This window comes from Sminthopsis crassicaudata, chromosome 1, assembly GCF_048593235.1.
Source record: "Sminthopsis crassicaudata isolate SCR6 chromosome 1, ASM4859323v1, whole genome shotgun sequence".
In the NCBI taxonomy this organism is placed as follows: Eukaryota; Metazoa; Chordata; class Mammalia; order Dasyuromorphia; family Dasyuridae; genus Sminthopsis; species Sminthopsis crassicaudata.
The window spans coordinates 582,287,335-582,301,116 of NC_133617.1; the positions used below are offsets into that span (position 1 = coordinate 582,287,335).

Consider the following 13,782-nt stretch of genomic DNA (forward strand, 5'->3'; position numbering starts at 1 on the left):
TTTTTTAAAGAATCCTGATAACAAAAATTGCCTCAAATTTTTCAGAATGGCACATATAGATAGGAATATAGAGACTGCACCTATGATTTTATTGGTATAGGGAACTCCCCAGAGAGGAAATTCTCTTTACTAATGCAAGTCAGGACCTTTTTCACCCACTGACCATGAGTTTGATGCCTCTATTCTAGATATAAAAATAACAATTCTTGTTCTATCTTTCTAGAGTAGAGGTGTCAGACTCATTATCAGTGGGTGAATCAGATTAAAATATAATTGGGAAATGTTTAGCAGAAAAAACATAATACAGATAATGTTAATTTGTGGTTTTCTAAGTCAGTATGCAGTGTTCAAGGATCAGTTTCTATTCTGAGTTTGACACCAATGACAGAATGCTTAGAGGTTAAATGATTTTCCCAGTACACACAGCCAATACATATAAAAAATCTATCAGGTCTTCCTGGCTTTGAGGCTGGCTCTGTCTGTTTGTTTCTCCCTCACCCTCTCCATGTATATACACATATGTTTATTTGTTTATGCATATTCACACATATATAAGAAGTACATAAATACTCATGTATAGGTATTATTGCAAATAATTGAAACTATGAGTTTAAGAAAAGTTGGTTTAGATAAGTATTTGATCATGTGACAAATTTAAGATTTAGTAGCTGTGAAATAATTTAGAAAGCTGGTATTAATCCATAGCATATCAAATATCAAATAACTCCATTCATTGGCTTGCTTCATTCTGTGTGGTTTTTATATTCTCTGGGTTTTTTAAATGCCTTCTTTTCATTTTCCTAGTTCCTTATATACAGCTGTGTTCCTTTTTGCGTCTACTCTACTTCTGTAATAACAGGATAAATAGTCTATAAATGTCACCTCTTTTACATGTGGGAAAATAAATCTTTTAAAACTATTTGTCGAAATTTTACCTCAATGAAGATGAAAAGTTTTGTAATAGGGTAAGAGCTAGAATGGACTTAAGAGAACATCTGGTCTCACCTGTACTTGAATAGGAAATCATTCTACAGCATTTTTGAAAAGTGGTTCTTTAAAGTCACATTTCCTGGCCTTGCTGTAAATTCTGTTCTCATTTTGGGAAGGGACATCTTGCCTTTCTTTGATCCTGTAGCATCTTCTTTTTCTTTTGTTATGTTTTAAATGTTACTGAGTTGGTGATCACATTTCACCTGCTTATATTCTTATGCTCCAGTTCTTGAACTGGTCCTTGGCCTACTGAATGGTGATTTCCAGGCTGGGCAACACATTAATGGTGCTGTGTCATGGCCATCTTCACACCATTACCATGATCTCCCTTCCTACCTTATCCTCTTCCCCTGTTGTTTCAGTGTCATGGTGTTATTTGCCTTCAAGCAACATCTAGTTACTTGAACTCAAGATAACTGTATGTTAAATTTTTTTTTTTTCTATTTCCTTACATATCTCTGTAGCCACAGAGATATCTCTTTCCAAAGAGAATTTTTTTTTCCTTTGACTGCTTTTAGCTAGATCCCAGAAATTTGAGGATATTGTTTCATTATTTTCATTCTTTTTCAGTTATTTTCATTCTTTTTCAGTTATTCTCCATTATTTGTTCTCTGTCCTACCCAGTATTCAGGATATCATTATATCATTATTGTTTTCATTTAGGTTTTATCTTTTGCTTTTGTTTTCTTTGAAATTAATATTTATATGGTCTGCATGTGTTTAATTTTTCTTTATTTTTAATGCATTTATTTGCATTTTCTTATCATGTTGTTCTCAGAAATATGAATATTCTTAAATGTTCCCAGTCTGATATCATTGTTTTTCAGTTCTAAATTCTCCAAGTTTGCTCACTTTTATATTTTCCTTTCTGTTCCAATCTTCCTTGGGAGAGAAAGAAGAAGCAAAGAGTTAGTATGGGATGATGTTTCATTCTTCTGTTATTTTTATTTCAGAGTGTCTCTCTTACAAATAAAATATTCTTAGCTTTGGCTTTTTAATAAATAGCTAGCGTTCATTTCTAATAACCTCATTTAGAATGTTTCTAATTTTAAAAAATAAATTTCATTTTGAGAATTTATTTTTGAAACATATAACATTTCCTTTTTTGAGGAATGAGGTGATAGATAAAATTAAATGATTGAAGACTGCAATTATAGTACATGGTGGTATACCATTTCGGAAAGGAAGCATATTTTTAAAAAATTCTATGTTTTTCAAACTTCATTGCTATTTCATTCTCACCAAAGGCTCGATTAGTTTACTCACTGCCTACAAAATGATGAAGTTGTTTGATAATTTAATCTTCGTACAATGAGTTTAGTTTTAAAACATCTTTATTAGCTAACTTATTCAACTAATAAGACTTTCTGTGAGGATTTGTTTTGTTTTATAGGGAACATAGTTTTCTTATATCACTTATGTGGAATTCTAAATACTATGTTCTTGAGTGGAAAAGGAGTACAAAGAACAGGAATGGGGAAAGAAACACTCATAAACATCATAGGGGTGAAAAAAATCAGTTATCCCTTTTTAAAAAAGTCAATGAAGTCACCAAATTGGATGCTGTTCTTGGTAATAGTGATTTGCCTGTTTGCCCCTCTCATTTTAGGAAACCCTGATTAAGTAAATTTATTAAAAATGGGCTTGGATTTAGGACAATTTCATTTAAGAAAATGGAAGAAAATGAAGACTACATGGTGATATAGTATTTTCTAATATAGTATCTTCTTGAAATATATTTGCACATTTCAGTATTCTTGCATGTGAATGAATCAATTTCAGCTGAGCTGAAAATTTCTTCCTTCAGAAGAAAAAGATATACTCTTTTTGCTTATACAGATGGAATTCTCTTCTAGTGAACAAAAGATTAGAATTTGTACTGATTGGAATAAGGGAAAGTGAAGAGGGAATGTATGCAGCAATGGGCATATCTTTAATTTCTTCCTTGTGAAATAAAGTCAAGTTTTATGATTTCTGGAGAGAGATATACTAAGATCCTTTGAATGATAAAAATTGCTAGCAAATAATTATAATCCTATATTACTATAATAAAGATAATAAATTAATTGTTGATATGACTATGATAAACAGTAGTATTTTTTAAAATGATTTTTTTGAAAATAAGTTACAATATATGTTTTTAAATAATAATAGCTTTTTATTTTTCAAAATATATGCAAAGATAATTTTCAACATCTATTCTTGCAAAACCTTGTGTTCCATAATTTTTCTCCTTCCCTCCATATGGTGTCAGTTATTTTATATATAATTGTTCCTATATATGTTCCCATCTTTTGATTCAGTGGTATCCTGACTGGGACCATAACCCAAGGGAATTATTGACAGGAAAAAAATCCTTTTTTGTGCATACTGTTTATAATAGCAAAAAACTTCACTGCCTTGGACAAATTATGGCACATGAATGAAATAGATTTTGAATGAAGGGTAAATTTGGAGAGTTCAAAGAAACACTAAAAGACTTATATTAGGTAATGCACAGTGAAAAAATATAACCAGAAGTGTGATTATATGGTGAGAATAACCATTTAGTTGAGGACAGGAATATTGATAGTATAGCCGTATTATGTACATAGGAAATGCCTAAAGTATCAAGTCTGGAGTCAGGAAGACTCATTTTCAAGACATTTACTAGCTATATGATCCTGGCCAAGTCACTTAACCCTGTTTGCCTCAGTTTCCTTATCTGTAAAATGAGCTGAAGAAAGAAATAGTAAACCACTCTAGTATCTTGGCAAGAAATAGGATCACAGAGTAAGAGAGGACTGAACAACAACAATGCATGTTTGTGCTACTATATTAAAGTCCTTATCTCTTATTATATATAATTTTTTTTCCCCCCTGAGGCTGGGGTTAAGTGACTTGCCCAGGGTCACACAGCTAGGAAGTGTTAAGTGTCTGAGACTAGATTTGAACTCTGGTCCTCCTGAATTCAGGGTTGGTGCTCTATCCACTGCGCCACCTAGCTGCCCCTTATTATATATAAATTTAAAAGATGTTTGCAAGCATTCACAATGTCTTGTAAGTTTGTGTGTGTGTGTGTGTAGTTATCAATTTTATTTTTATTTTGATTTGTATGTCTATTTAAATGAAAATAAATCTTACAGTTATTTCAAATTGAGCTGGAATGGGAGAACAAGATCTCGTATGAGCATTGATCAGTCTTTTTACAGGACTGCCAAGTGAAGGAACATGGCTTGGTCTTTACTTAGGTGACCTGATGAAGTAATACTGTCAAATTTGAGCAGGTAGTTGGCAATTAGATTTCACTTCTGATTTTTGAAGTTTGATAGCGTCTGATCACAATGTCCATATTTAGGGGCTGACTGAACCAGTAGAACAGAATGTTAAAAATGAGGAACTAAGTATTAAAAGACAAGGTTCAAATGAGAAAAGTTGTTGGAAATATTAAAGAGAAAGGAAGGTTGGGAATAGTAGAGATTTCTAAAATTATTCAAATTTTTAATGTAACTTAAGGTTGGTATCTATATATATACCTGAGAGTCATACCTGAGGTAAGCCTACTATAAACAAGAATAAATAAGAAAGGGCTCAGGGGCAGCTAGGTGGCGCAATGGATAGAGTACTAGCCTTGAATTCAGGAGGACCCGAGTTCAAATCTGGTCTCAGACACTTAACACTTCCTAGCTGTGTGACCCTGGGCAAGTCACTTAACCCCAGCCTCAGGAAAACTACTAAATAAATAAATAAATAAGAAAGGGCTCATATTTCCATAAATATATATCATTACTGTCTATCTCCCTTACATCTCTACCAGTCTTCAATTTGGGCTATTTTAGACCCTCCTTGCATCACTAAGATACATTTGTATCTCTTTCTAATTTGAAATCTCTAAAATCTCTAAGTTTTAAGTAAAATTTGTTTTACTGATGTTTCATGAGGTGGTGTTCAAAATCTCTAAGAATAAGAAATAAAAATTAAAACAACTCTAAGATCCCATCATATACCATCAACATGACAAAGACAATAAATTCATTGCTGGTAAATTTTTGTTTGGATAGTTATGCCATTGCTACTAGCAATCTGTTAGGTATGGGGAAAGGAAGGCATTATAACAATAACACAGGGAACTCCAAGAAATTCCCTGATGGGTTGTAGGTATTTTGTAAGACTTTTGAAATTTGTCCATGTTGAGTTCTTTGAAATTGATTTTGGATATTAGCTTTTATATGTAAAATTTTCTATTAAGTTTGAGTTTTATTGATAGAAAGTCTCAAAAATCTGTAAGTTCGTTGAATGTCCATGCAATATTATAGATAATTTTGCTGGATATGATATTTTTGGCCACAGGTCTAGTTCTTTTAATTGTCAGTAGATAAGGATCCCTGTGGTCTTTTGTTGTGGCTGCTGCTAAGTCCTCTATAATTCTAATTGTAGTTCTAATAAATTCAAATTGTTTTTTTTTCTTGTTTCTTGCAAAATTTTCTCTCTGACCTGGAGTTTGAAATTTGGCAGTAATGTTCCTAATGTGTTTTCCACAAAGAATCTTGTGGTAGTCGGTAGATTTTTTTTTCCCCCTGAGGCTGGGGTTAAGTGACTTGTCCAGGGTCACACAGCTAGGAAGTGTTAAGTGTCTGAGACCAGATTTGAACTCCGGTCCTCCTGAATTCAAAGCTGGTGCTCTATCCACTGTACCACCTAGCTGCTCCTTAAGGTTATTTTTTTGGTCACAACTTTCAGGCAGTCCAATTATTCTTACATTTTCTCCTTTTTATCTGTTCCCTAGATCTATTGTTTTTCTTATGTTTCACACTGTTCTATTTTTTATAATCTGTTTTATTTTTTTCTTAGTCTCTCATAGCTTCACTGGCTTCCCCTTGCCCAATTCTAATTTTCAGAGTTATTTTAATCTTTTTTTTCCATAATCTTGTTTTTCTTATTTTTTATTTACTTTTTAATTTTTTTTTTTTTTTTTTAATTTTTCCTCAATGTCTCTTTTTAAGTTCTTCTATGAATTCTCTCTGGGCGGTGAGCCATTTTACATGACTCTTTGGGATAGAGGTTTTTTTAAAGTCAGTGTCCTCTAAAAATGAACCTTGGTCTTCCCTGTTCCCAAAGTAGGTTTCTATGGTGGGGTTCTTTCTTTTTTAAATAAGAGGTATTAATGTAAGCATCTTGGGGTACAGAGGGAAGGAGGATGGTGCCTCTGGCTTCACTTCAGCTCTACCCCCTCTGACCAGCATCCCCAGACCAAGAGTTCCACCTTTCTGCAAGTATTTGCAGCCAGCTGTCTCAGCTGCACAGCTGGACCTGGCATTCCCAATCAGCCAAGGTTCTCTGTCTTCCCAGATTCAGACCTGACTCCATGGAGTCAGGAGGTGAGGTTCCAGCCATAGCTAGCTAGCACCAGGGCTCCTTACTTTGGATGTTTCTATGGAGATAGCCTAGAAGTATTTGCATTTCACTTGAGTTAATCTCTAGTTTTGACTCTTTCTTCAGATCTTCTCTGGCTATATCTGGAGTATCCCTGTTCCTTTTTCACCAATCTATGTTTGCCCTGAGACAAATTTGTTCTATTTATGGGGGAAATTTGGAGAGCTTGAAATTTACCAATTTCCTTTACCATCTTCCCAGAATCCATCAAGCCTATCATAATTTTTATGTAAAACAGCTTTAATGAAGAATGTGAGGAAGACAGGAACTTTCTGGAGGGAAGGGAGTAGTCCCTTATTGGTTAGCATATATACATTGAGTTGCTCAAATCTGGAAGCTGATTTTTTTTTAAAATTTATTATAGCTTTTTATTTACCAGATATATGCATGGGTAATTTTACAGCATTGGCGATTACCAGACCTTTTGTTCCAATTTTTCCCCTCCTTCCCCCAACTCCCTCCCTCAGATGGCAGGTTGACCAATACATGTTAAATATGTTAAAGTATAAGTTAAATACAATATATGTATACATGTCCATACAGTTATTTTGTTGTACAAAAAGAATCGGACTTTGAAATAGTGTAGAATTAGCCTGTGAAGGAAGTAAAAAAATGCAGGCGGACAAAAATAGAGGGATTGGGAATTCTATGTATGTTCATAGTCATTTCCCATCTTTCACTGGGTGCAGCTGGTTCAATTCATTACTGCTCTATTGGAACTGATTTGGTTCATCTCACTGTTGAAGATGGCCATGTCTATCAGAATTGATCATCATATAGTATTGTTGTTGAGGTATATAATGATCTCCTGGTCCTGCTCATTTCACTCAGCATCAGCTCATGTAAATCTTTCCAGGTCTTTCTGAAATCATCCTGTTGGTCATTTATTACAGAACAATAATATCTGGAAGCTGATTTATCCTCCCCCAAGGGAGAAAGCATAAGGAAGAAAAGATGTCTTTTATACAAGTAAGGTTTGAGGCACATTTGAATGAGACCCAAGTACAGGAAGGTACATTATTAGATTTTATATTAAATTGAAAAGAATAAGGTAAAAATAATGCCTGGTGGCTACTGGTCTGCTGAACATTTGCTCAGTACAGAGATATCAAGGGCTGGAAAAAATTAACTTTTTTTTTTTTTTTTTTTTTTTTTTAAATAGGGAATCCGGAAGGGGAAGAGATTTCTTTTTGGGATTAAAAATGAGAAGCATATATTGGAGATTAAGAGTTAGCTTTGGGTAGTGGAGTCAGGAAATTCAAGTTTGACTGCTAGTGACTCTCTAACCCTGGGCAAATCCTCTATCTCTCAGCGTCCCAATACAACCCTCTGAGATTATACTTTGTAGAGGATGTTGGTTTAGGAAGCTTCTAACCAGATATTCACTGTATCAAATCACAACACAACTTTGGTCCCCAAAGTGTGAGTTTTACTGACTTCCTGAGGAAATGACGTTCCCTAAGGAAATTAAAAGAAAACATTGAAGGAAAGAAAAATTTGAAAGTATCTTTTCTTAAAGTACCACAGCATTTAATAAGTATTTTCTGAGGAGACTATGCAGACCAGAAATAAAGTCCTTGCGGGGCATCTAGGTGGCGTAGTGAATAGAGCACCAGCCTTGAATTCAGGAGGAGCCCAGTTCAAATCTAGTCTCAGATACCTAACACTTCCTAGCTGTGCAAGTCACTTAACCCTCAGGGGAAAAAAAAAAAAAAAAAGAAATGAAGTCCTTGCCTTCCAGTTTATGAACTAATAGCGTAACTCTTAAATTGTCCAAATAGGGCCCCTTCAAAGTCTTATGCTGTTGTTGAAGCTTAACTACTCAGTTTAGGTCCTTCATTTCTTCATGGGCAAAAGGACTGACCTACAAGTGCCCTTTTAGTTCTAAATTTATGTCCTTAGGTTTATTAACCATTATTTTGTTAAGAGGAGGTGTAATATAGTAAGTAGAAAGAGAATTAATATGTAAACCAGCAAAGTCTAGGCTGAAGTCTAGCCTGGTAATGCATATGTGATCCTGGGCAGATCATCTAATTTTCCTGCTTCATCTTTTTCACCTGTAAACTATGATAATCACTGGACCTATCTCTCAGGGTTGTTGTAGCCAAGACTATAAATTAGAAAAAGTGCCAATCTGTACTGGTAGAAGAAATTTTCTCACTTGTGAGTTCTTTATGCCTTTGAAACCACAGGTCCCATCCTTAACTATTAACAAGTCCCATCCACTTTTATAGTAGCATAAGTTAATTAACTAAATCCTCCTTCAGCTCCTGTGGCAAAGCTTTTGTGAAGATGAATTTTTCTCTGATAGGTACAGAAACAAAAAGGTGGTACAATGGATAAAGTTCTGGGCTTGAAGTTAGGAAAACTCATCTTCCTCAATTCAAGTTTGGTCTCCATCACTTACTAGCTATGATCCCGAGAAAGTCACTTCATCCTGTCTGTCTCAGTTTCCACAATTGTAAAATTAATAGTAGAAGGAAATAGCAAACTACTCCAGTACTTTTGCCAAGAAAACCCACACATGGGCTCACAAAAAGTTAGATATGACCAAAAAACAACTAAACAACAATACACTCAGCATTTGCCCTGCTCTTTGGAACCAAAATGCTATGAAATTTCCTTTTTAAATTTTTTGGGAAGGCAATGGAGTTAATTGACTTGCCTGGGGTCACAGGAGGCCCGGGATCTACACTCAGGTTTTCTTCTTCCAGGACTGGGACTGTACCATCTAGCAGCCCCAATGCTACAAAATTTTAATGGAAATCTTATGAACATTGTTAGATTATCAGTAGTCGGTCTTTGACTATTTAGGATCAGAGCAACAAAGCATATTTTTGAAAACAAATTGTCAATAGTACTTTGCATTTAAATTTAAAGTATGATTTAGTTTATGTTTTATGTCTTTATAGCTATTGTGGATGATGAAAGGCTTTCTGCAGAAGAAATGGATGAGAGGAGGCGTCAGAACATTGCATATGAGTATCTGTGCCATCTAGAGGAAGCCAAAAGGTAAATTCTTGTGTGTGTGTGTGTGTGTGTGTGTGTGTGTGTGTGTGTGTGTGTGTGTGTGAAAATTCCGACAAGAATTTTCAAATTGTGTTGATCCATTCACAGTTATTCAGTGTTAATCATGAGGAAGTTTCCGAAGGGGCTATAACTTGTCTCTTATAGAAAACTTATGTAAAGAATGTAATCTCTCCTTTTTGGGATAACTTAGATGTGGCCATGCTTTAAGGTAGGACATAAACCAGATCAGAAATTATTAGCAATACTTTTTTTTTTTTTTTTTTTTTTGACCTTCTGGGTAGGTCAGAGAGGGACATGGTTTGTGACCTCAGCCTTTCTCCTTCCTGTTAAATATAAATGTATAGGCCAGACAAATCCATGTCTCAGAAAAGGGTAGCTAGTAGCCTCCTGTGACTATGAGAAAATCCTTCAGTTATTTTGTGGAAGTCAAGGATCTCAAGGACAAAGTCTTTCGCCTAACTCTAGGATTTGTTGATTTGTATATAAATCTTTGTGATTGACCTCTTATAGGAAGAGCATAAGAAGTATATATCCCGTTTCACTGCTGCCCAGTAGACCAAAGTTTGGATTTTAAAAAAAGATTATATCAAGGATCCCTTTGGTAGTCTGAAAAAGCCTTTGTACTTCTTACTAGAAAAGTTTTAAATAAATAAAACAAAATATAAAGGTTACAAAGGAAATGACATGTTTTGTTGAATTATATTTGTATTTGTGTTGTAATTGAGTTGTGTTATATTATGTTGCGTCCCATCCCATCATAGACTAGGTCTCTCTGTCTTTACCAGGATGGAAGTGCTATAGCTATCAATGGACCCCTTGTTGATGAGCACAGAAACTTTGATGTGTTCTGTTTCCATCTGGGCCAGTTCATCCTTTTCTGTCAGTTTGGTAGCTTCCTATTCTCCCTGGGGTTCACTACACTATTTCAGGATTTAATGTAGTCACCCTGTTGGCTTTAGCCCTACAGTTTGGCTCAGAAATCCCAAACTCAATCTATCTACCAGTCTCAGTCTCCCACAGGAGTAAGAATTTCAAGTGTGTGCTATTGTACCTTGCCAAAACTAAGCATATTGAAATATAATTAGCAAAATATTAAAGAGAACAAGTGCATGGACCCCAGATTAATACTAGAGTTCTCTTCCCCTCTATGTCTGGCTAGTGGAAATGAAGCTGCAGTCATAACTGCTCCCAGAAAATCAGCCTCATCCAGGGCCCAGCCAACTTCTGATTAGGCAATGTGCAGATTTTATACTAAGATAAGGAGACAAAGGCCTTTTTTAACTACACTAATCTTAGAGAAGCAGAACCTATGTCCTTTAAAATATGGGTAGGTTTGATAAAGTTTGGTAGAATTTCTTTTGAATCTTCTGCTACTCCCATAGTTAATCATCATTTGTTTGAGCTATCTTCTGCTCCACCCTTCTTGTCTTTGTTAATGGTCCTGCCCTATCTGGCTTGTACTTTTAGCAACCTAATGATAGTGGGCAGTATGAAAGCAGTAGCAAATTATTTTTACGTTCTTCCTCACTTTTTCCTGCCCTTCTCCAGTCCCTATTAACCAACCAGCAAATAAAAATGAATGAAAGAAAAAATAACCAAACTCTAGAACCATGAAAAATTGTCCCACATGTTGTCTTCTGTTGTAATACCAGGGATTGACTTCCTACTTGTAGGGAGATTAGTTCATTATTCTTCTAAACTTGCTTATCTGTGGCTACTAAGTAAGCATATAGATATTTCTTAGAGTAAAAGTGATCTATTTGGACTTCTAAGTGCGTGCTAGTTGTCCTATGAGAAAGTGATGACCATCAAAGTATGTGTACTTAGTACCTTTTATCAAGGAAGCCAGGAGAACTTTGATTTTCACCTGGTATTTATGTGACAAATTAGTATATGGAGTTAAATAGCCACTTACATACTGTGATTTGGTGGCAAATTGTACTGTACAAAGGACACTTTTGCAAATGAAAACCAAAAATTTTCTGGTCTTTTCTTCTATGGAGGTAATAAAACAGAAAGTACTCTTAGCTCTTGTTATTACCTACTACTTGCAATGATAAATTGCTATCTGGAAAGCTGAGGGTTTTTTTGTTTTTTTTTTAAATCAGTTGTAGAAATATATGCAGTGCCCTATACATGGTTAGTACATTTCTTTTTGCCTCAAGGTTTCATCTTTAACTTTGTCAGAGGGCAGTGCAAAGATGATTTTCCTAAAGCTCTAATTACTTTCTCAAATAATTTTTTTTAAATTTCTAAGAGACTTTCACTTGGACAATGCATCTTGATTGGCAGTTCTTTTTTGTGAGACTCTTTTTTAAAAATATGTTTTTTATATTGGAGAAGGGATTGTTGCCTTAAAAGTTAGATAACGAGAATTATTAAAAGCTTGATTTTTGTGTTTTAGTAGAAAGTGCGGAAGAGATGAAAATATTCTTCCCCACATAATATACTTTACATATATATATATATATATTTCAAAACAAATATACTATTATGATACAAATTATGTCATTTTAATTATGACTCGTAAGTTTAACTTTCAAAATGTATTCAAAATCCTGTTACATTTTTTCATTTAGAAAGGTATCAGGTTTTTATTTGTATGTGTATGAGGGAGGGGGGAGAGAGAGGAAGAGAAGGGAAGAGAGTGTTCTTTTACTTGGGTATAGCACAGGTAACCCCAGACTCCTGTAGATACCTCCACCCCCCTCAGCAAGCAAGGGAGCCAATCCAGGGCTGCCAGTATGAAAGGAAAATAGAAAACAGAATAAGACTTAGAGTTTGGCATTTAGAGGGGATTTTCTCAATACCCAAGAACATTGTGAAAGAGCTTTAACAAAGAATTTAGATGAGGCAAGTTTATAGATGAACGTTGAAGAGAAGAGTCGGAATGTAGTTTCAACTCTATGATTTAATAAGGGTTATGTATAGTCAGACTATGTGTAATTGTTCCCATTTAGGTTCTTACAATCAAAGCATTTTTTGATATTTTGAGAAAGGCAGCTAAGATGATGCTGGGTCATTGAAAGTCACTTCTGTAGAACATGATGAAAATTTTGGTCTGAAGAAAGCTCGATAGCTAAGACATGATTAATAATTATGATCAAAGTTTTTAAAATTATGAAAGTATAGTTGTATTAATATTGATTTTACTTAATAATTAAATAATGTTGTTTTGATTTTATTTAATTTTGATGTTGACTATTTAAATGTTTGTTATTTTATTTTTCCCCAATTACATGTAAAAACAATTTTAAACATTCATTTTTAAAACTTTAAAAGTTTTATGGTAATTTACATTTAACAGTGAACTCCAGAATATGATAACCACAGAGAACATGTTTTAAAACAGAAAGGGGGTAATTTCAGGACAAATAAGAGGGGTACTAATGCAGGTTGCAACTTTTCCACAATTAAGTAGATTGCCAGAAATGGATTTCTGTAGCCAGAAACTTCTGGTGATGAACTTTTTGATATCATTTGAACCTCTCTGAATATGCTTTGTTAGCTGTTGACCAGGAAACATACTATTCTTACCAGGACTTATTGAATGCCTTTATAAGTGGGAATAACCTGCTAGAATTCTGTGGGTCATACTGTTGTAGCATTTGAATAATCCTTAGGTAGAGGACCATTTCATCCTAAAACTTTAGCCACATCTTTCTGATAAGAAATGTATTCTGTTTGCTGTTTATTTGTGTTCTCCTTCTACCTCAAAGAAAGCTTTTAATGATACTAAAGAAGGAGATTTCTAGCTTTTTTACTCAGGAAACTCCTCGACAGCTCATTGTTGTTTCTTTGCTGAAATGGGACTTGGCAGACGAGTTTGTCATGCTTGTGTTTTTGAAAAGTTCTTTCTATTGACCAAAACAAACAAAACAAAACCCCACCAACCTTTAATGCAGCAAAACTGTGCTATTAGAACAAAGAAGTTATTTTCCCAAAAACGATTGATACCATTGTCAATTGCAAGTTATTCTGTACAAAATAAATGGAAAGAATGAAATTGTACTTATTCCTTTTTTTAAAAATTAAAGCGTTTTATTTTTCAAAACATATGCATGGACAATTCTTCAACATTAGCCCTTGCAAAAACTTGTGTTCTAATTTTCCTCCCTTCCCCCATGCCCTCCCCTAGAAAGCAAGTAGTCCAATATATATTAAACTTGGAATTGTATTTATTCCTTAGTTCTTTAGGACAACGTGGGCAAATTTTTATAAATAGAGGTTTTTCTTTTGGAAACTCTGTGCTGTGGAATTAAAGCAAATTGTTAGTGGGAAGTTCAGAGAACAGAAGAGGGAATCTTGGCAAGGATTGCAAAGGGATTTTGCAAATCACAGTTGAGCAAG

At 34.5% G+C, this 13,782-nt stretch overlaps 1 protein-coding gene across 2 annotated transcripts in view; it reads left to right on the plus strand.

Annotated features, from left to right (window-relative positions):
- IQGAP2 (IQ motif containing GTPase activating protein 2) overlaps positions 1-13,782 on the plus strand; it is a 323,406-nt gene that overhangs the window by 49,998 nt on the left and 259,626 nt on the right. For both annotated transcript variants that reach the window (XM_074282311.1, XM_074282312.1), the window contains exon 2: positions 9,315-9,414. In XM_074282311.1, coding sequence (XP_074138412.1) covers positions 9,315-9,414 — 100 coding nt within the window. The remainder of the gene's footprint in view (positions 1-9,314; positions 9,415-13,782) is intronic.